We start from the raw sequence: 21,272 nt of genomic DNA, 5'->3' as shown, positions 1-21,272 counted from the left end.
CAAACCAAAAGAAAGAAAAATATTGTAACGTAACACATTTGATGTGATATGATACTGACCTGCGAAGACCTGTTCTGTCATTTTTCTAGAAGGTAAAGCAGAAGAGAATATAATATAAGGAATAACTTACATCGTTTAATATGAGAGTATCTGTAATTATGAGACGATTGAATGGCAAACTTAACAGTACAGATAACGTTACGTTAGGCTAGCATTAGCGTTAGTGTAACTTACATTTCGTGAAACAATAAAGGCTAACCCAACTAAGAAACAATGATTACCAACTTAGACGACCAGCGCACATATTAAAACTACTTAAACAAATGTATAACGGTGAATGATTGCAGGGGGAAGATAAGAAAAAAGCATACCTTTATTGGTCCTTCACATCGCCAGCGCGGGAAGATAGCATGGAAGATAGTCACGTTTTTTTTTCCGCTTTCTCGGTCGCGCGCCGACGGCTCAAACGAGCTCTTCTGATTGGCCGATATTCTCTGCTCTCTGAACAGGGCCTGCCGCTGCCTCACAGATGCACAAATCACTTTTGCTCCACATTTCACAGAGTATGTGGTGCAAAAGTGAGAGCGCACGGAACTTGTCATTTGAAGGCGAAAAATCTGCGTTTGAGACTCGTAGCAGCGGTTTCAAGCAGTTGTAGTAATTGGACTTGCGATTATGTTAGAAAACTATCCAAGAAAAGTAATGCATTTGTGACCAGATATTCTACAAGTTTGCAACTCTCATTGTATGGATTCACATATTAATTTGCGGGTGTGTAAAATTTGTCTGTGACTTCACATTTTTGATACGGGTGTGTGAATGCGTTTTGCACCATATTCACTGCAGCAATAGTACAAAAAATGTGAGCGTATGAGTTTCTTCATGTGTGATTCGTAGAATAGGATTTGTGCACCTGCAGTGAAGAATGTGTGAAGGTGTAACTGTTGTGTTGTGTTTGTAGGAGAGGAAAAAAATCTACAAGTTTACAACTCCTAAAAAAATTTCCTCTGTGACTTCAAATTTATTGATACACATGCTCTACAGCTACAAATTCCGCTCTCACATGTGTTCAGTAGTTTTGCACCAAAAATACCTTCATACTTAATAGCCTAATTTTAGAAACAAATGTATGGGCTTTATAATAATTTTACAACTTTCAATGTGTGAAATAATACACATCCATTAAACAACATAACCTTTTGAGATAAAGCTACCATCTGTAAAAATATCTAAATATTATTCCCTGTCATGCACAAGACAGAATATTCCTTAATTATTTTTATATACACTACTAATAATAAAAGGAATATTCTGAAAAGAAAACTAGTCTTGTGCATGACAGGGAATAATATTTATAGATGTTTACTATGGAAGCAGATTAGTCTCATTAATAATTCACGCACAATACACGATGCACACATGCATGTCCCAATTCACGTGCACGAAAAAAAAAAAAAAAATTCACAAAAAAAATTCACGTGCAAAAAATAAGAATATAAATTCATAAAATACGTTTCACAAGTTGCAAAACACAATTCACAGATTTACAACTGTGTACAACAATTTTGAATGTTTAAAAATCACGAGTGTATCACGGACTCTGAGTGTGTGAATATCTTTTTTACGTGTGTATTTTTTAGACTTGCGTGTGTGTTTTTGAGACTCTCCTGGCAGCGAACTCCTCCCATGCGGGTCACTCGTACACTTTAGCCAATCAGATTTGAGCCTGTCGATCGACCAATCATAACCCGCTGTGGGCGTGCCTATCTTACGTTACGTCATCAGCGCGAGTCCAGTTCCAGAATTCAGATACGATTCAGCTGTTGATCGTCTCATTTGTAACTACTCTAGTAAAGGTGTATTGTTTTATTTTGAGTGCTTAAAAACTAAAGGTAAAATCGGTCGTTTAGACACACTCGTTAACGTGACCAGTTTAAGCCAGCGGCTGCTATGAAAACAGATAGTGTTGCTAAAGATGCTGTCTTGTGTTAGCCACAATGTCCTGTTTATTGGCCAAAATGAAGAAAGAATTCTTTTCATTGCCATGTTTTTGTTTAACAACGCTGGGTGTCCTCTGCCCAGTCTAGCTCCCACTTAGCACTGACCCTGCCTTTATTATTATAGCTTTATGTAATGATGAATATACCTCACGAGAACTCAGTGTATGAATAACGGTGTGTTTGTACTAACCATTTGTGCAACTGGATGCAGTGTTGAATTAAAACACACTAATCATTTTCCTTGCATTTTTCAGGATTTAACACTTTGGAACAACATCTGGATGACAGTTACAGACCTCTTCATTCACATTAATCTTTATGTCTTTTTATGTACTTCACCTTTATGCATAATTTTTTTAATGTAATCAACATTCATGTACTTTTTAAAATATTATATTATTGTGATACATAATTTTATGTTGAGCAGTGATGTAAAAATCTTTGAGATTACAATACACAAGATGATGTTGGTTAGCAGCAATTGTATTTGCTTTAGTATTAACAGTTCTGGAATTTGCTGGTCAGTCAGACAGACTGATCACATAAAGGAATGCATCAAAGATTATTCAGTAAACTTCATTCAAGTTCCGACTTGTTTTGAATGTTTTAATTCTGACATACAACCAGAACATTTAACAATGCATAACAAAGCTTTATGCCTTAACAAATACAAAGTCATAGGGTACCATTCTAAAAGAAATGTAGTAATAATGCATGAGTTAAATCAGTTGAAACTGTTAAAATGGATGGGTTGCAGCATAACTGTTTTGAAAGAGTTACAGTTCCAAATGAAACTTCTAGATTCACATCACAGGCTGCAGCGTAAACAAACTTAAATGAAAAGTACATGGTTTACAATGTGTGTTATTAAATCGTCATCAGCCATCGTAGGATTTGAGACACAAGACAAGTTTGGCTCTGACAGCTCTTTCCTGTTTTCAATCAAAAAAACAAAACCACAAGAGACTGCTTGAAAAATATCCAAATAGATAATTTTCATTTTCTATTTATTTACATGTCCCTTCTGTAAAAAACGTATTTTATGCTTTACATTAAGTTTATAATTTTAATATCTTTATGCGGTATGGTACAGTATCCACGCAAATGATTCTTTATTAAATAAACATAACAATCGATAAATTTTAAAACATAATACACTCTGAGCAGCAGCTGGCTTACACTGGTCATGTTAACGAGTGTGTGTAAACGACCGATTTTTAAATAAGCATGCAGTATAAAACAAAATGAGACGATCAACAGCTGAATCGTATCTGAATTCTGGAACTGGACTCGCGCTGATGACGTAACGTAAGATAGGCACGCCCACAGCAGGTTATGATTGGTCGATCGACAGGCTCAAATCTGATTGGCTAAAGTGTACGAGTGACCAGCATGGGAGGAGTTCGCTGCCAGGAGAGTCTCAAAAACACACACGCAAGTCTAAAAAATACACACGTAAAAAAGCTATTCACACACTCACAGTCCGTGATACACTCGTGATTTTTAAACATTCAAAATTGTTGTACACAGTTGTAAATCTGTGAATTGTGTTTTGCAACTTGTGAAACGTATTTTATGAATTTATATTCTTATTTTTTGCACGTGAATTTTTTTGTGAATATTTTTTTTTTTTCGTGCACGTGAATTGGGACACGCATGTGTGCATTGTGTATTGTGCGTGAATTATTAATGAGACTAATCTGCTTCCATAGTTTACAGTTGATTTGATAACTTTATCTCAGACCGTATGTGTGTGCATATATGCATTGCACAACGTAAAGGGCATATATGTCATAACATAACAGTGTAAAGAGTTTGATTGGTTTTCACAAATAAACCTAAAATTCAGTTTTTCTTTCATGGTAGATCAAGATGCAGAAAAAAGTGCTGTTCTTCCCAGGGAGAATGTGCATTATACTAACTGTCCTAAGGACTATGAATTCGTGCCATGATGAATTGATACCAACTACAATGAGGGTAAGTATGAATTTTTGTTCTGCATTCATGTTTCATTGGGTATTAACACTTGAATGCATGCTTGTTCACTGAGTCATATTGCTCCTCCTGCTCAGACTAGTGAGTAGTGTTTAGGATAGTACATTGGTTTCGCATGTCTGTGGGATTTAATTAAGTTTTACTTATATAGCTAAACCTAACTAAAAAAAGCACAGAATTAATGTATCCTATCTTCAGGGTTAGGCCACATGTTTCCAAACAGGATTGGGGCCATTCATGAATTGAATTGAGAATGAATGGTAAATTCCAGTTCACTTCCTGGAAGGGAATTGGATTTGGAATTGGAAAGTCAGGAAACAGAATTGAAATCAAATAAATTCCACTAAATTCCACTTGTGTTGCTAAATAAAATAATTTGAATTGATTTGCTTTATAGTTTATAGTACATCAAATATTGTAAATCACATAATCAACAAACATATAAAAGAAATACAAAGTACTGTATGTTTAGTATGTTAAGCATGATCATTTCACATGCCACATTTCAGGAAATGATGATAATTCGATGCAATAGAAAGTGAATGAAATACATGAATGAACATGATTCATTTGTTTGTGAGTTGAGACATATCTTATGTGGTAATCATATATTGAATGTATAGTACATCCAGAAACTTATCACCACTGTCATTCAATTATTACAGTTTTTTTTCAGTCGCTAACAAGCGTTTGTACAAACAGTTGTCACATTTTCAAAACTCTAAACACAGCATCGGTCTTTTGTGGCCATACCATTCACACATTTCATGTCGTTTTATTAACATTCGTAAATACTACAAAAACAATTCATAATTTTGTTGGTAGGTATAGCTTGTTTGTTAAGAAAATGTAAGCACTGTGGAAATGTGTTCACTGACTCCATATTGGGTGAAACGACATGAAATGTGTGAATGGTATGGCCACAAAAGACCGATGCTGTGCTAATTGTGTTTAGAGTTTTGAAAATGTAACAACTGTTTAGACAAACGCTTGTTAGCGACTGAAAAAAAACTGTAAGATGGTCTCAAGGTACACAGTGTGTAAATGTAAGCATTTTAAATCTATGACAGGCAGGAGAAGGAAACATATGGCTGTTTTAGTTCCTACTAACACCAACACTATACTATTACTAGCATATATTGTAAACTCTGAAATGACTGATGGTTTTGTATGTTATAGTTCCATCTGCTGCACTATCCAAACCAACTCCTGATACAAGTGCTGGATTGAAGGCATCACCAGCTGATGGTAAAAACACTGTAATCTAGATCATGTAATCAAATGTTGAGATTATTTTGGTTACATAAATATAATAATTGGTCTATTTACGTTTGTGTAGCTCCAGCCTTTCCAGGCCTAAAGGGAAAGACACCTGTGGCTCTTCCAGCGGAACTGATGTTCCTAGTGAAGGAGACCTCAGCAGAGAGGCCTGAGTCAACTCCAGGTATGTTTCCATTTTAGTGTAGGGCTGATGATCAGACAGGGTTTCCGCGGGGCATTAAAAGTATGAAAGTCAAGAAAATTACATACGATGTAGCCTAGTTAAGCAACGTGAGTGGACCAAAAGAGAATGCTGTTTTCAGAACATTACCACGATTGCAGATTTGTCATTCAATAAACAAGTAATAATTAGTGTTTTGTTACAGAATAAATCAGCAAGTTTTTTTTTTGTTTAATAATTTGAGTCGACGAATCATTGATACATTCATAAAGACAGACACTTGATTGATTCTTGAATGAATCAGCAGAAAACAATTTAAGGGGGAAGATATCATGAATATGATGATTTAAGTAAGGTTAGAAGTGATGCAGTTTAAATTATAAAGATTTTCTCACATATCCAAGACTATCATCATTGCATTGTCAAATTCAATGGCACTTAATTTAAAACATATAACCGGTCAAAGTTTGGGATCATTAAGATTGTTTAATGTTTTTGAATAGTCTATATTATATAATATTTAATATATTTAGTATAGTATAATATAATATATAATTTCAATTTATGATAATTTTTGTGTGAATGCATTTTAAAATATAACTTATATTATATGTGATTGTATTATGTGATTCAATTTGAATTATAGCATCATTATGCCAGTCCTTAGTAAAGTCACACCAAAATGCTGATTTGCAACATTTCTAATGATCAATATATACACACACATATGTTTTTGCTTCACAATTTTGTGGAAATCATGATACATTTTATTTTTCAGAATTATTTGATTAATAGAAAGTAATATATATTATTTCCCAAGGACAAAATAACTTAACTAATGAATGCTGTTATTTTTTAACTTTCTATTCATCAAATAATAATAAAAAAAAATGTATCATGATTTCCACAAAAATTGAAAATTAAAGGGAAAAATGTGTTCAATATTAATAAGAAGAACCATGGATAATGTTTGAGCACCAATAATCATAACAGAGCAGCAAATCAGTATATTAGAATGATTTCTGTAGATCATGTAACACTGAAGACTGGAGTAATGATGCTGAATATTCAACTTTTATCACAACAATGAACTACATTTTAACAGATACTAGTATAGAATTATTTTTTTTTCTTTAGCCTTGGTGAGCAGAACAGAATTGTTTTTAAACATTAAAAACCTTTGACCAGTTATATATTAATGCGCGTTTCTTCAACTAAGCTGAAGAAAATAAAAATGTGCGAAAGTCACATTACACAGACCCAAATAGTTTGTCAAGTTTTAAGGTCTGAAACTTAGATTACAAGAGAAGTTGTTTATATTTTACTATTTTTTTTTTGCAATGAACAACTGTAATTTCCACCACATCACAATATACAGCTGTTGTTTAAAAATAGAATAACTTATGTCACTCAGGAATTGTCTTAAGATCATTTTTGTAACTAGTTTACCATTTTTTTTTCAGATTGTAAAATATTTAAACAGTTGTCAACGAGACAAATTAACTGCCCTAAGGTCCAAATCATGAACTGTACACCTGTCACACTCTGAAACTAAACATTGGTTTGGGTAAGATCTTATTAGATAATGAATATTGAATTTTTAGATTAAGTAGAGCATGATCTCATAAATTGTGGATGAATGTTTAATGAGTGATGAGACCTTTTGAAATATTTAAAAAAATGTGTGTGTTGGTGGAAATGACATGAAATTAACGTAATTGTAGGGAAGCTTCATACCAATGCTGGAACATGACTGGATTGAAACATATTATTTTTCAGTGAGAGATAATATTATTATTATTTTATTAGTGCTCTTTACACGGCTCTTTGGAATGCTTGATTCTGATTGGCGAGTTGAGACATTTGCAGGTTCGTTCTTTTCAAATAATCACCGCTCCAAAGTAATAACACATAGCCGGTACTACTTGTATGTTTAAAATCCCTCCGTGCCAACAAAGATTACCGTTTGGCGCCATCTTGTGACAACACTGGACAACCACAATTAACAATTGAAAATTTCGACATTAATCTATTTAAATTGTCTTACTAACGTACATAGTTTGAAGGTTAGTCACGTGGTACTATATCGTTTCGAGGAAGGATAAAAATGTTAATTTAAAACAAATATGCCATTAAAAGATTTCAAATTCATATTCATGTCCAGTTTTCTTCCTTATGTGGCAAGTAGCCGTGTAATAAGCGGCATAATGTACAGGCAGCCGGTAGTTATCGCGAAATAAGCCCCTTCAGTGTGATACACTGTCGGGGCTTATTTCTGCGATAACTACCGGCTGCCTGTACATTATCCCTTACTTAATTCAGGTACATTAATAGTTACCAGATAAGTAATATTTATAAACTGTATTTTCATTGTTGAAGTTTAAAAGTCTGGGTGTGCAACAAGGAGACCTAAAAGGAGGTTGAAAAGTATGGAAAAATCATAATAGTAAAGTAGTAAAAAAAAATTTAAGGTGGTTTTAATTTTAGCTTAACAAAGGAAGAGGAATTTGTCAAAAAAAAAAAATGACCAAAGAACAAAAAAAGTACCTATAAGTTAAGAATCACCTTTTTATTATATATTTATGTTAAATATTTATATATGGGTCGTGCGTGGCAGTAAAAAAATTTTATGCATTATAAAAAGTATTACATTTGATTTGATGAGACCAGCGGAAACCCTGTCAGATTTAGTTTAGTATCGTTATCACAAACACAACCAAAATTTGTCATCGTACTATGATGCTAATAACCTGTTCAAATGCAAAACATAAAGACTGTACTTTGTTTCAGAACTCTGCACAAGTGCTGCTGGCACCGCATCACACAAAGCACTTGCCTTTGAGGACAGTGGTGAAAATGGTAAGAATGAACAACATGTAGACGACCCCTCCATTTTGTAAACTTCTCTGACACTAAGATGTTGTCTTAACTCTGCTTTAGTCATTTTATTTATTTCCATCATTTCCATATTAACTCTGCAATTTATATTAACCATGTAATTAATTATTTTTACCCTGTCCATTTTTTTTGTCTTTCTTAAATCTTAAACTTCTTTTTAATTCCTAGTTCCCTCAACTCAGCCACCCGTTCTTGTTCTTCTGCCTAAGCATGACCATGGCATGAGCAGCTGGAGCTGTTCTCGAGCAGGCCGCCTGTGCAGATTCTGCCACATAGTCCTTAAACAGGGACCACACAGCCAACATATCCATACGGCCATCCCTGGAGTGGCAGGAAAATACATTTACTGCCCAGAAATAGAAATAGAAAATAGAAATTCTAATTGTAATCATCCATTATTTTCATGTTGCACCATTCTGTTGCTCCATCCATTCCTTTCAGTTACATTATAAATGGTCATTGTTTTTGTCCTTAACATCCATTCTAGCACATAAGACCTAAATGGAGCATATTCTGGTAAATTGCAACTGTTTGTAAAATGTGTACTGATTAATCTAACTGATTGTTATTTGCTTGTGTACATATATCTAATTGACCTTGTTCTTTTTGTCCATTCCCATTGCTTTGCAGCAGCTATAATTTCCTTGGTTATACTTGTGTTTTTTTTTTTCTTCTTTTTTTTTTGTTTACACTTGTTTTAGGACTCTCTAAATTCCACTGAAGGCATGTTTGAGTCAATTTAATAAAACATTGGCTGTCAGTGAATTACAACTATTCACGGCTGGCCCCCGCGTGGTAAATGTGTATTGTTGCTTTGATGTTGTCTGCTATGAGGTGCTGTGATCTATAGGAGACGTGGGTCCTGTCCCAAATAGCACTTCATGTGAACTTACAACTGTATACATATTGTTATTGCTTAGGTAAATTATGAATATGTATTGCCAAATGACCAGGTTGCATACAGAACTAAAAAAAAGCATAGTTGTTAAAAAAAAGCCCTGCAAGACCAACTCAATCCCCAGGAAGCAAAACAATTCAGATTTCAAAGAAGAAGAGCAGCTAAAGCCATTCTTTTATATTTGTATTTATTTATTTATTTATATTTTCATTCCCTTTTCAAAATCATGCTTAATTAAAGGTATTGTTGTGAACTTTTTCTCAGAGACCAGGAGACGTTTTGGATATCTTGAAGCAGAAGTTTCTCTTTATTGAGATCCTAGCTGTTCGTTCGCTGCAGTCATCAAAATTCGTCTACTAAGGCATATACATTACAGTTTATATACCTTTCCAGGGGGAGAGGAAAACATAGAGGTGGAGTCAATCTAAACAAAGCATGCAAATGCAGTACAGATAGTCAGCCTAGTAGGATTTTCCCGGCTTTGATCTATTTAGCATTCAAATGCAAAGGGAATAAACAAAAGGACACAGTTGTACTTTGAGCTTAGATTTCACACTTACTAAGAGAAACCTGCCAGATGTTCAGGAACTGCTTAAAGACATAAGGTTCCTGTCTCAGGGTCTGGTTTGTCTGCTCTTAGAAATCACAATATACCTTACTTTTCTGTTTAGGCAGTTATATTGGAATCTATGTTTAACCTTTTATAAATTTGTAATCCTACAATCCCCTCTTTGAGAGTTCTAATAACTCTCACATAATACAAATTTAAACATTTAAAAGTTCGTTCTTGTAACCTTTGATTGTTACAGGCACATAGTACTTGCTCTGTGGGGATTGTTTGTAACGGCATGTTGACACAGAAACTAACATGCAGCTAGGGCCCGTTAAGTTCTTACGGGTAATAGTCTTTTCTGGTTGGACCAGTAATTTCCTTGTGATGGTCGTGGGTCATTTGCTGAATGAAACACTTGATACTGTGGACGCATAGATAGTACACCAGTAGGAGAATCAATAGCAGAACTGCTATTTCCTTGATCCACAGCCAGGGTTTCCCTAACAAGTTTCCAAACCATGAAGAACTATTTTCAGTCATATGGTGTAATTTTGCTGAAAGATCAAGAATGTCTTGTTGGATTCTGTTGCAATGTTCATGGTGATTACTAGAATGGCAATCTTGATCATGTTGATGGATGACTGAAGTTCTCTCATGTGATTCTCTGCGTTTTCATAAGTCCATTCTATAGCTTACGTTGGTTAACATAAGCCCCATCTTGCAGTCATGTAACTTGAAAAAGTTACAGGCACATACAACTTATTCTGTGTCTTGTCCTAGATTTACGTAGGTGTAATAGTTCTTTTCAGAACCATAACTGTTGACACATAAAATGTCGTACAAACTACATGATGTCACAGAAAATCATGTAGCGTAAGAGTGGAAGTCTTGAAGTCTATGGCGCCTGAATAGCTGTGAAGCTGTCTGTTTTCTGTAGTCCGTTTCCCACGTAGATTCACTCAGATGACTCTTTGTCCTCATGAAGCTTGTTCATGGATGTCTGAAGTGATGCTTCACACCAGGGTTTCTCTTATGAAGATGACTTGGCATACACACCTGAAACACAAGAAAACAAAGAAACAGCAGACCAGCAGTATTCATGCATAGACATTTTTAGACTTCTGTTGATCGTATAGTGGTTTTATTTATTACATTAAAATTCTAGTGATCGTATAGTGTTTATTCTTCTTAACCTAATCTTAATTTGACACCTAATAGACCAGTGAGGTGGGGATTGAAAGTACTAATGGGGAAAAACCTATGAGGAAATGTTCACCGCAGGATTGGCCCCCGAGGCTTATTGCACTTCGGTTCTTTCCTGGGCTCCTCACTGGTTTGTGTGTCCTAATCTGTCCCTTTAAGTGTTGTGCACACTGTATAGTGTGAGACATAAGTTCCTAATGCAGAACAAAAATACATGTATTTCCAAAACAATGCAATCACTACATTTCAGTCCTCTAATTAAACATCAGTCCTGGTAGACATCATAACAGAGGATGGGTGACTGAATAAAATATTCTGGTATGGCTGTGAATGTTCTTAACCAAGTGTCCCCAAGTTTGGGGGGAGTGATATTCAACTTCCCTTTGTTGTGTTAACAAAGAGTCTTTCATCTTTGTTGTAGATTACTGGGGTAATTAAGAATTCACAGCCTTAGCAGTTAGCACCTCAGCAAGCTGCCCAGTGAGTTTGGTGTAGTGGGGAGGTGCTGTTTTAGCATTGCTAGCAGACTGTGTAAAAGCTGATTTACATTGTTCATTTCTTTTACGTATTTTTTGTTTTTCCTGCATTCTTTCATCAAGTGTCCAGGTTTACCGCAGTAATGACAACTACCCTCTCTCTTAGGACATTTACTTTCCTGTCGGTTCTCTGTTTTCAACTTAAAGGAAGCTGCTGCAATCTTTACTCTGGCTTTAACATCAGAGTTTCTTTCCCAAATAGCTAACCTGTCCAAGTTGCTTTGCAGGGTTCTATTGGACCATGTGAGATCTAAGAAAGGCAGTGCATTTCTATATTCTGTTAAAAGACCATCAAACCATGTACGAGCTAGTGGTCCTTTATCATCTAGCACCTTCTCTGGAGTGTCAGCTATTCCACTGTATGCTGCAGCTGACTGACAAAACCTTTCAGTGTACTCACTTACAGTTTCATCCTTCTTTTGCACACAGTTAGTGATTCTGGACCAGTCTGTTTTGGGTCCTATGATATTCTTTAGAATTTTTAAAACACCTTCTCTCAAATCGCCTTTATTGGCATGTTGTAGTTCAGAAGTAACAGCAGACTCAAAACTGTTGAATTCAGATTCAGTTAGAATTTGTGACATCAGCTGTGTGACTTCTGCTAACGACATGCCATAAAGAAGCATTTTGCTGTTCAATGTTCTTCTAAATTCTGAAAAATGTGTGCGTGCTGAAGGTAAGCTCTGGGACAATCTCTCTATGTCTTTAGGTCTTAGCGCTTTGGCAACCATTTGTACTGAGACAACAGAAGAGTTTGGAGAAATACCTTCAATTTTCTCAATTCCCTGAGTTCTTCTCCTAGCACCACATACCTTCACTGAATTCACTGCATCTTTCTCCATTGTTACAGTATTGCCGCTGTCTTCTGGTCTACATGAAGACTGTAAGTCAGGATAGCTTTCATCTGACTGTTGGTCTTTTGAATCACTTTTGGTTGAGGCCTGGTTATAGCCCACCTTTTTAGTGAAACGGGACAATCTATTGTGCAGCTGTTGGTTTTGTTCTTTCAACTTAGTGATACACTGAGCCTGTTCTTGTGCTAACGATAGTGTAAATTCTCTGTGGCAGCAGATAATGCCTTTTAGGTTTTTCTTTCGGATACATGTTCCGAGTACCTTTTTGCATTCTTCAATTGACCAAACTTTATCTGGATCAATACCAAATTTCTTTGTCAAATCAAATTTTACTGACTCAGTCACTATTGAGTCCATATGCTCTCCTAACAATGATTTAAACTCATCGTCTGTCCATAATGGCGTAGCTAGTCCACCTTTCTCTGTGGTTGGAATTAGCCTAGCATTCTTTCTAACCATTTTGCGAGTTTCCTTGCTACCACGCAATCACAACACTAAAACTTCTCTGATCAACAGAGGGTACGCTTGTTAACACAGATCAACTATTGTTAACCTTCCCTGAATTAACAGAGGACAACACAAACTACTAGCACTTAATGCTAAACTTCTCTGCCAAAACAGAGGATAACAATTAACAGAGGACAACACAAACTACTAGCACTTAATGCTAAACTTCTCTGCCAAAACAGAGGATAACAAATTTTAGCACTTTAATGCTAAACTTCCCTGCTTAAAACAGAGGATAACAGATATTAGCACGTAATGCTAAACTTCCTTGGGTGAACAGAGGATAAACAACTCTTCTCTAAAAGAACAACTTTAGAGGGTAACTTAGTTAACTAAACTGTAATAGCTGTAGTTAACCTTCCCTGAATAAACAGAGGATAACAAATATTAACACGTAATGTTAATCTTCCCTGAGTGAACAGAGGATAAACAACTTTAGCACGTAATGCTAAACTTCCCTGAATTAACAGAGGGTAACTTTTCATCTCTAAAAGAACACCTTTAGAGGATAACTTAGTTAACTAAACCCTACAGCTGTCTGTTAACTCTTCTCTGACGGCGCAGAGGATAACTATATGTACTGGTCTTTAGCAGTTCTTTTGGATAGAGTAGCACTCACCAACCCTTGGTTGTAAAGGAAGATTCATGGAAATCTTTGTTCAGCTGGAAGTTTCGCTCTGGATTCCAAAAGATGCAGTCTTGAAAGCAGATGTTCTGTTGAGCTTGCTGTTCCAATCTGGATTCAGGTGAAGAAGCTGGAACTCTATCCGGGTCACGGCACCAAAACTGTTGTGAACTTTTTCTCAGAGACCAGGAGACGTTTTGGATATCTTGAAGCAGAAGTTTCTCTTTATTGAGATCCTAGCTGTTCGTTCGCTGCAGTCATCAAAATTCGTCTACTAAGGCATATACATTACAGTTTATATACCTTTCCAGGGGGAGAGGAAAACATAGAGGTGGAGTCAATCTAAACAAAGCATGCAAATGCAGTACAGATAGTCAGCCTAGTAGGATTTTCCCGGCTTTGATCTATTTAGCATTCAAATGCAAAGGGAATAAACAAAAGGACACAGTTGTACTTTGAGCTTAGATTTCACACTTACTAAGAGAAACCTGCCAGATGTTCAGGAACTGCTTAAAGACATAAGGTTCCTGTCTCAGGGTCTGGTTTGTCTGCTCTTAGAAATCACAATATACCTTACTTTTCTGTTTAGGCAGTTATATTGGAATCTATGTTTAACCTTTTATAAATTTGTAATCCTACAGTATCAAACACTGTTTATGTGTATGTATTTTTTTTTTTGTCTGTTTGGGAAATTATTAAAAGGATATGGGTCTGCAAGACCAACTCAATCCCCAGTAAAACAAAACAACTCTTATATGTATGTATTTTTTATTTATTTATTTTTTTTTTGTTTACAAATTCATGCTTAATTGTTTCTTCCAGGTAAGTATTAGCACACATATTAAAGTACATCAATATTTAATTTTAACAGTTATGCTATAGATGGTTCATTCAATCATTGCTATGGTTTCACTGTCAATACTGTAGTAAAACCATAGTTCTTTTGTAGTTACTATGGTTTTACCGCAAAACTATAGTTTTCCTGTCGCAGAACCATGATTTATTTTGTAGTTAATATGGTTTTATTACTAAAACCATAGTTAAACCATGGTTACAACGAAAAAAACATTGTTAGTTTTTGCAAGGGAGTGATCACATATAGCTGACTTTTCCCCAGAGTGAACTCTCAGGTGGCTGTTAAGGCTTCCTTTTTGGCTGAAACTTCTTCCACATTGCTGGCAGGTGTAAGGTTTCTCTCCAGTGTGAACTCTCATGTGGACTCCAAGCTTTCCAGATTGAGTAAAACTCTTTCCACATTGCTGGCAGGTGAAAGGCTTTTCTCCTGTGTGAATTCGAATGTGGTCTTGAAGGTTTATTTTATAAATAAACCTCTTTCCGCAGTGAGAGCATGTGTAGGGTTGCTCTCCGGAGTGGATTCTCATGTGTTCTTCAAAGCACCTTTTTTGACTAAAACTCTTTCCACACTCAGAGCATGTGTAAGGACTCAATTTATGAGCTCTCTTATGGACTTCAAGGTTTTCATGTTGATCAAAACTCTTTCCACACTGATCACACACATAAGGCTGTTCGTGAATTTTCATGTGTCTGGTAAGGCTTCCTTTTAGAGTAAAACTCTTTCCACACTGTACGCAGAAATAAGGTTTCTCTCCAGTGTGAACTCTCATGTGGACTCCAAGCTTACCAGATTCAGTAAAACTCTTTCCACACTGTTCACAGACATACGGCTTCTCTCCGGTGTGAATTCTCATGTGGACTCCAAGGTGTCCAGGTTGAGTGAAACTCTTTCCACACTGTTGGCAGGTGTAAGGTTTCTCTCCTGTGTGAACTCTCATGTGTCTTTTAATACTATCTCTTTGATTGAAAGATTTTCCACACTGTTGGCAGGTGAAATAACTTCTTCCTGTCTTTCTAGTCTTTTTTCTTGAGGAAGTCGTTTCAGTCTGTGAACGACTAAAAGATTTTTCTCCATTAATGAAATCATGATTTTTCTCTTCCATTTCATTCAGTACTTCACTCTCCTCTTTCAGGGCCATCAGATCTAAGATGAAAAAAGACCAGTAAAAGTTAACCCCAGTTTAATGACACAACAGACATCAAAACATTCAAAGATGTGAAAGTGTCAAAACTAATACACAACTACATCCTATATCAACTAAGCCAGCGTCTTCAAACACAGACAAATCTTAGTAGAGAAGTGTGAAGTATGACATCTACGGGTCCTTTTCCAAAAATTTGCATATTGTGATAAAGTTCATTATTTTCTGTACTGATAAACATAAGACTTTCATATATTTTAGATTCATTACAACACAACTGCAGTAGTTCAAGCCTTTTATTGTTTTAATATTGATGATTTTGGCATACAGCTCATGAAAACTAAAAATTCCTATCTCAAACAAAATTAGCATATCATGAAAAGGTTCTCTAAACAAGGCATTTACCTAATCATTTGAATCAACTAATTAACTCTAAACACCAGCAGACCTTGGGGGACCTGCGGAAGCAGTGGACTGAGTCTGGAGTAGAAACATCCAGAGCCACCGTGTACAGGCGTGTTCAGGAAATGGGCTACAAGTGCCGCATTCCCCCAGGTCAAGCCACTTTTGAACCAGAAACAGCGGCAGAAGCGCCTGACCTGGGCTACAGAGAATCAGCACTGGACTGTTGCTCAAACTTTGCATGTCATTCGGAAATCAAGGTGCCAGAGTCTGGAGGAAGACTGGGGAGAGGGAAATGCCAAAATGCCTGAAGTCCAGTGTCAAGTACCCACAGTCAGTGATGGTCTGGGGTGCCATGTCAGCTGCTGGTGTTGGTCCACTGTGTTTTATCAAGGGCAGGGTCAATGCAGCTAGCTATCAGGAGATTTTGGTGCACTTGCTTCCATCTGCTGAAAAGCTTTATGGAGATGAAGATTTCATTTTTCAGCATGACCTGGCAGCTGCTCCTAGTGCCAAAACCACTGGTAAATGGTTTACTGACCATGGTATTACTGTGCTCAATTGGCCTGCCAACTCTCCTGACCTGAACCCCATAGAGAATCGGTGGGATATTGTGAAGAGAAAGTTGAGAGACGCAAGACCCAACACTCTGGATGAGCTTAAGGCCGCTATCGAAGCATCCTGGGCCTCCATAACACCTCAGCAGTGCCACAGGCTGATTGCCTCCATGCCACGCCGCATTGAAGCAGTCATTTCTGCAAAAGGATTCCCGACCAAGTATTGAGTGCATAACTGAACATAATTATTTGAAGGTCGACTTTTTTTGTATTAAAAACACTTTTGTTTTATTGGTCGGATGAAATATGCTAATTTTTTGAGAATTTTGGGTTTCAATATTCCCAAAATCATCAATATTAAAACAATAAAAGGCTTGAACTACTTCAGTTGTGTGTAATGAATCTAAAATATATGAAAGTCTAATGTTTATCAGTACATTACAGAAAATAATGAACTTTATCACAATATGCTAATTTTTGGCAAAGGACCTGTATAAATAAATACAATTTAAATTCATGTCTTGCACGCTTTAATGACCTTTAAATGAAACGTATTTGGTTGCTTCGAACTGGAATCATCACGGAATATCCTTTGAAGTCCACTTTGCAGGGCACTTACGTTCATATGGAACAAATGTTAAATGTGATAAGAGGTACACACAACATATGCAGAGCCTTGAGACACGACGACTGCTGTGTTAAGCAACTGTAAGAGGTGTTGCATGTAATTTGAGAAATCTTTACTTATTAAGGGTGTCTCAAATGGGTCATTCCAACTGGAATCATCAAATTCTGGAAAAGTTCCCCACCTGACCTCCTCAGATTTGTCTGAAAAAAATCCATGTGATGGGTAATATACCCAATAGATCATATGCAAAATTTCAGATCTCTACTGTGTATACTTTTTTCACAAAAAAAACTGTAAAAAAGTTTGTTTTTTACACTGTAAAAAACCTTTTGGAAAATCTATTTGTTGTGGTCAGTTTTGATATTGTAGTCATGATATATGATATTTGAGTCGCCACAAATAAATCAATGCATGGGAAACACAACAACCTGATTTATGCCTACTCATCACCTTAACCTTAATTTGGGGTAGAATTAAATAAATGCCAAAGCTCAGCCTTTTGTTTTTCGTACCCCTCCATCCAGTGGCGATTTCTTTAAGACTGCAAGGGAAGCTCAGCTTCCCCTATAATGTCACAAAATTAATGGTCAAATTACGTACGTATTAACATTTTATTGACTAAAAATGCGTTAGAAAACGTTCATCTCAAAGACGAATTCGTTCAGAATCAGTTAGATATAGCAGGTCGGCTGACTTGATTTTCTTCTCATACATTCCCGTAGCGTCACAGTGCATTTCCCCATTGAAGCCCAGCGTCCATTGACTTCAATGGGGCTGCTTTGAACGTTTTTTTTTCAGTGCTTTGAAACTAGACGGTCATTGGATAAACGCTGCGATTATGTCCCGCCCACGGACGCTCAGCGTCTCTGGGGGTGAATGAGGAGTGGGCTGGCCTGGACGCTGAGCTTCTGCGTGATGATTGGAGGGTCTGTCGAAAGATTGCATCTCCTTTTGACTGACAGCGATTTTGTCCTATAAGGAATCGCTGAAGCTATTCGTTCGCGCTCTCTGCGCTCAGTCCCATCGTGGATTTCTCAAGTTCAGTCGAAATAAAAACTGCTGCAACCTATTTCTTTATATTTGCTTGGCGAAATTGCTTGCTTTTCATCATACATTTCACACAATTATACACTACATTCCTTGTTTCACTTTTACAGAGTTTAATATTTTTTTTAGATCATTCATTCATATGAAACTGCACACGAAAAGTCACTGGAAAAGACGCCAAGTTGGTACGACAGGGTCACAGACCATTTTCTTGAAAAGGAACGTAGGGCAGAATTTACTTTTAAATAAATAGACAATTTTATGATGTAGACCGAAAATGAGCTTCCCCTATTTGACAGACCAGTAGCCGCCACTGCCTCCATCCCCTCCCATACCCCAGTTTGAGAACCACTGGTTTTTGCCGTTCTCATGTTAAAATACAGTACCTTGGTGTAAGTTTGACCTATGCCTCCTGAACGCACTGTTTTCATCTTTGTATTTACTTGATTATATTGATATTTAATTATTTTCTTCTTTTCCTCTCTTTAACCAGTAATATATTTATACATCTTATTCTTCTTTTCCTAATTGTCCTCCTTATTTTTTTACTTTATAAAAAAGGTGTATCTTAAACCTCACATATTTACATCAGAATTTAACTTAAATGTTAATGTTTTTGTTTTGGCTTATTTTTTGTGTTTGTTTTATTGTCAGACTTGCTTTATATTTACAGCACTGTTTTCTTTAATGTTCTACTGTTTCTATGTATATCCTGCATTGTCTTGGTCTACAAAAAAAGGTAAATGAAATGATCTTAGAAGAATTGTATGCAAAGAACTGTATGAAAAGGTTTGCTACATTTGTATAGTCTTTTATGAGTGTTATTCCAGATTAACGCTACAACTTAAATGCCTGATGTCATGATAACAAATGGCCAGTGTGAAAGCAGGATTTTCTCAGTAGCACTTAAAACATTTCTACACCTGTGTGACATTATTAATAAATATTCTTTATATTCATTTTGCAATGAGTTCAGCTTTAAGAATAAAAACCAACCTGTTTGTTCCTCAGCATCTTCTTGTTTGACTCCAAATACTTCTTCAATCTTCATGTCTTCACTCTCCTCTTTAATAAACACCATCTTTGTTTGTTCCTCAGTATCTTCATGTTTCAATGAGACTTCAATCTTCATGTCTTCACTCTCCTCTTTAATAAACACCATCTTTGTTTGTTCCTCAGTATCTTCATGTTTCAATGAGACTTCAATCTTCATGTCTTCACTCTCCTCTTTAATAAACACCATCTTTGTTTGTTCCTCAGTATCTTCATGTTTCAATGAGGCTTCAATCTTCATGTCTTCACTCTCCTCTTTAATAAACACCATCTTTGTTTGTTCCTCAGTATCTTCATGTTTCAATGAGGCTTCAATCTTCATGTCTTCACTCTTCTCTTTAATAAATGCCATCTTCCTAATAATGTGTGACTTGGATCTCTGTTGATTCTCCAGGAGTTTTTTCTGTGCGTTTAAAAACTTTGTCCTGTTTAAGATGAGAATAATTAATAGAAAGAAAAATCGATGCAAACTAAATCTCTGGGTGCGTCTCAATCAGCTCCTAGTTCAGTAGTCAGTGCACTAGTAAGAGTCAGACAGTAAACGGACTTCTATATAAAATTTATAAAACATAGAAATTACCCAGAAGGTTCATATTTAGGCAGGCTATTTTTAATTAATAGCTGGTATTCGATTATTTGTTTATCATATATAATATATTACACTTTAATGAAATCATTCTCGGTTGTGATTCACTCGTTTGTGTTTGTTGTTGTTTGCAGCTGAATCGAATCACTGAATCATTTCACAAATGATTTGATTCAAATGATTCGGATTCTCAGTTTCCCTCATCACTTCTTATCATCACGCGATTGATTCATGATATATAGAGAGAGAAATGAGACGCACATTATCTGTTACTAAAGGCTAATCTTCAAGTAACACTAAATAAAGCATTACAACGTTATATTTAATAATGATGCATTTATTTTACACAGCTTGCAAATTCTTTAATTGATGTAATAGTTTGCATTGATTTAAAAACTTTAAAACCACAAACCTTTCTTCAGGTGAATCACAACAGATGAGAAGCGCGCGCAGCTTTATGACGTCACATCACCAGACCAAAATAAAAGTCCCACTGGTGCACTTCTCTCTAGAATCACAAACACATCATAGAAATGTTGTATATAGAATATAATTTTGTACTCAAGAAATAATGATGCCTGTCAAAAGTTATTAACATCATAAATCTGGGAATATTTAAAAAAATTATGCACATTTAAAACACTAAAATATTTGTACCTTACCATTAAATACACATTAAACTAGTTAACCTTTTCACACGTGAGTTTAAAATATTCTATCTAACCCCAAAGAGTGAGTTTTTTTAGGCGACGTTATTTTGGAATGTTTGGCATTACAGTTTCCATGGCGACGCGTCATGTGACACACCGCAGCCACAACAGCACTGTGAGACACATGGATCGCTTTCATTTCGTTTTCCCTTTTTTATTATTGATATTCATAAGCATGCTCTCTATATTTTGAAATATATGATATTCCGATTTCGAAATATGTGCAAGTAAATGTATTTAAAAATCCAAATACTTTTATTGTGACCGCGTTAGTTAATCTATACCGGGTGATGGGCGCCGCCATGTTTGTTCGCGCTGAATCCGAGCTGTGGGATTTAACACACGCAAATGCATCCTCTACTCCAGAAAGACATTAAAGTAAGTCTCTGGTGAGCTGGAAGAAGAGGAGAGTGAACTTTATAGTTACCTGCATAATCTGTATATGATATCAATAAATGATGCTGTCAGAATATATTTGTAGGATCATTATTGCTGCTTCAATAGACATCAGTGTGTATTTTACAAACTATAAATGTATGGTTTTGCTAGTACTTATGTCTATTTAAATGTCTGAAACCTAAAATAAGCATTATATGGTTGAAAACACTGAATAGTTGTGATAATATGACAAGCACTCAGCGCCTCCGATCTGGCTCAGAGCCAGCAAAAGCGCCAAAACAGATTTGAATTCAGCAGCTGATCACGTGATGCGGCGAACGTTCGAATCACACCGGTTTGATCATACGCATAAGGGTATGGCGTCATTTTTTAGTCAAAAGTAA

The 21,272-nt window shown here is 36.0% G+C and overlaps 1 protein-coding gene across 1 annotated transcript in view; it reads right to left on the bottom strand.

Annotated features, from left to right (window-relative positions):
• The window catches only part of LOC141326073 (uncharacterized), a 130,383-nt gene that overhangs the window by 79,948 nt on the left and 29,163 nt on the right, over window positions 1–21,272 (bottom strand). The window contains exons 5-6 of the mRNA XM_073834772.1: window positions 15,052–15,322; window positions 14,646–14,892 (exon numbers count right to left, since the gene is read on the bottom strand). Of these exons, the coding sequence (XP_073690873.1) occupies window positions 14,646–14,892; window positions 15,052–15,322 (518 nt within the window). The remainder of the gene's footprint in view (window positions 1–14,645; window positions 14,893–15,051; window positions 15,323–21,272) is intronic.

The sequence above is a fragment of the Garra rufa genome, chromosome 2 (genome assembly GCF_049309525.1).
Source record: "Garra rufa chromosome 2, GarRuf1.0, whole genome shotgun sequence".
Taxonomy (NCBI): domain Eukaryota; kingdom Metazoa; phylum Chordata; class Actinopteri; order Cypriniformes; family Cyprinidae; genus Garra; species Garra rufa.
This window is presented reverse-complemented; position numbering and strand designations above follow the sequence as displayed.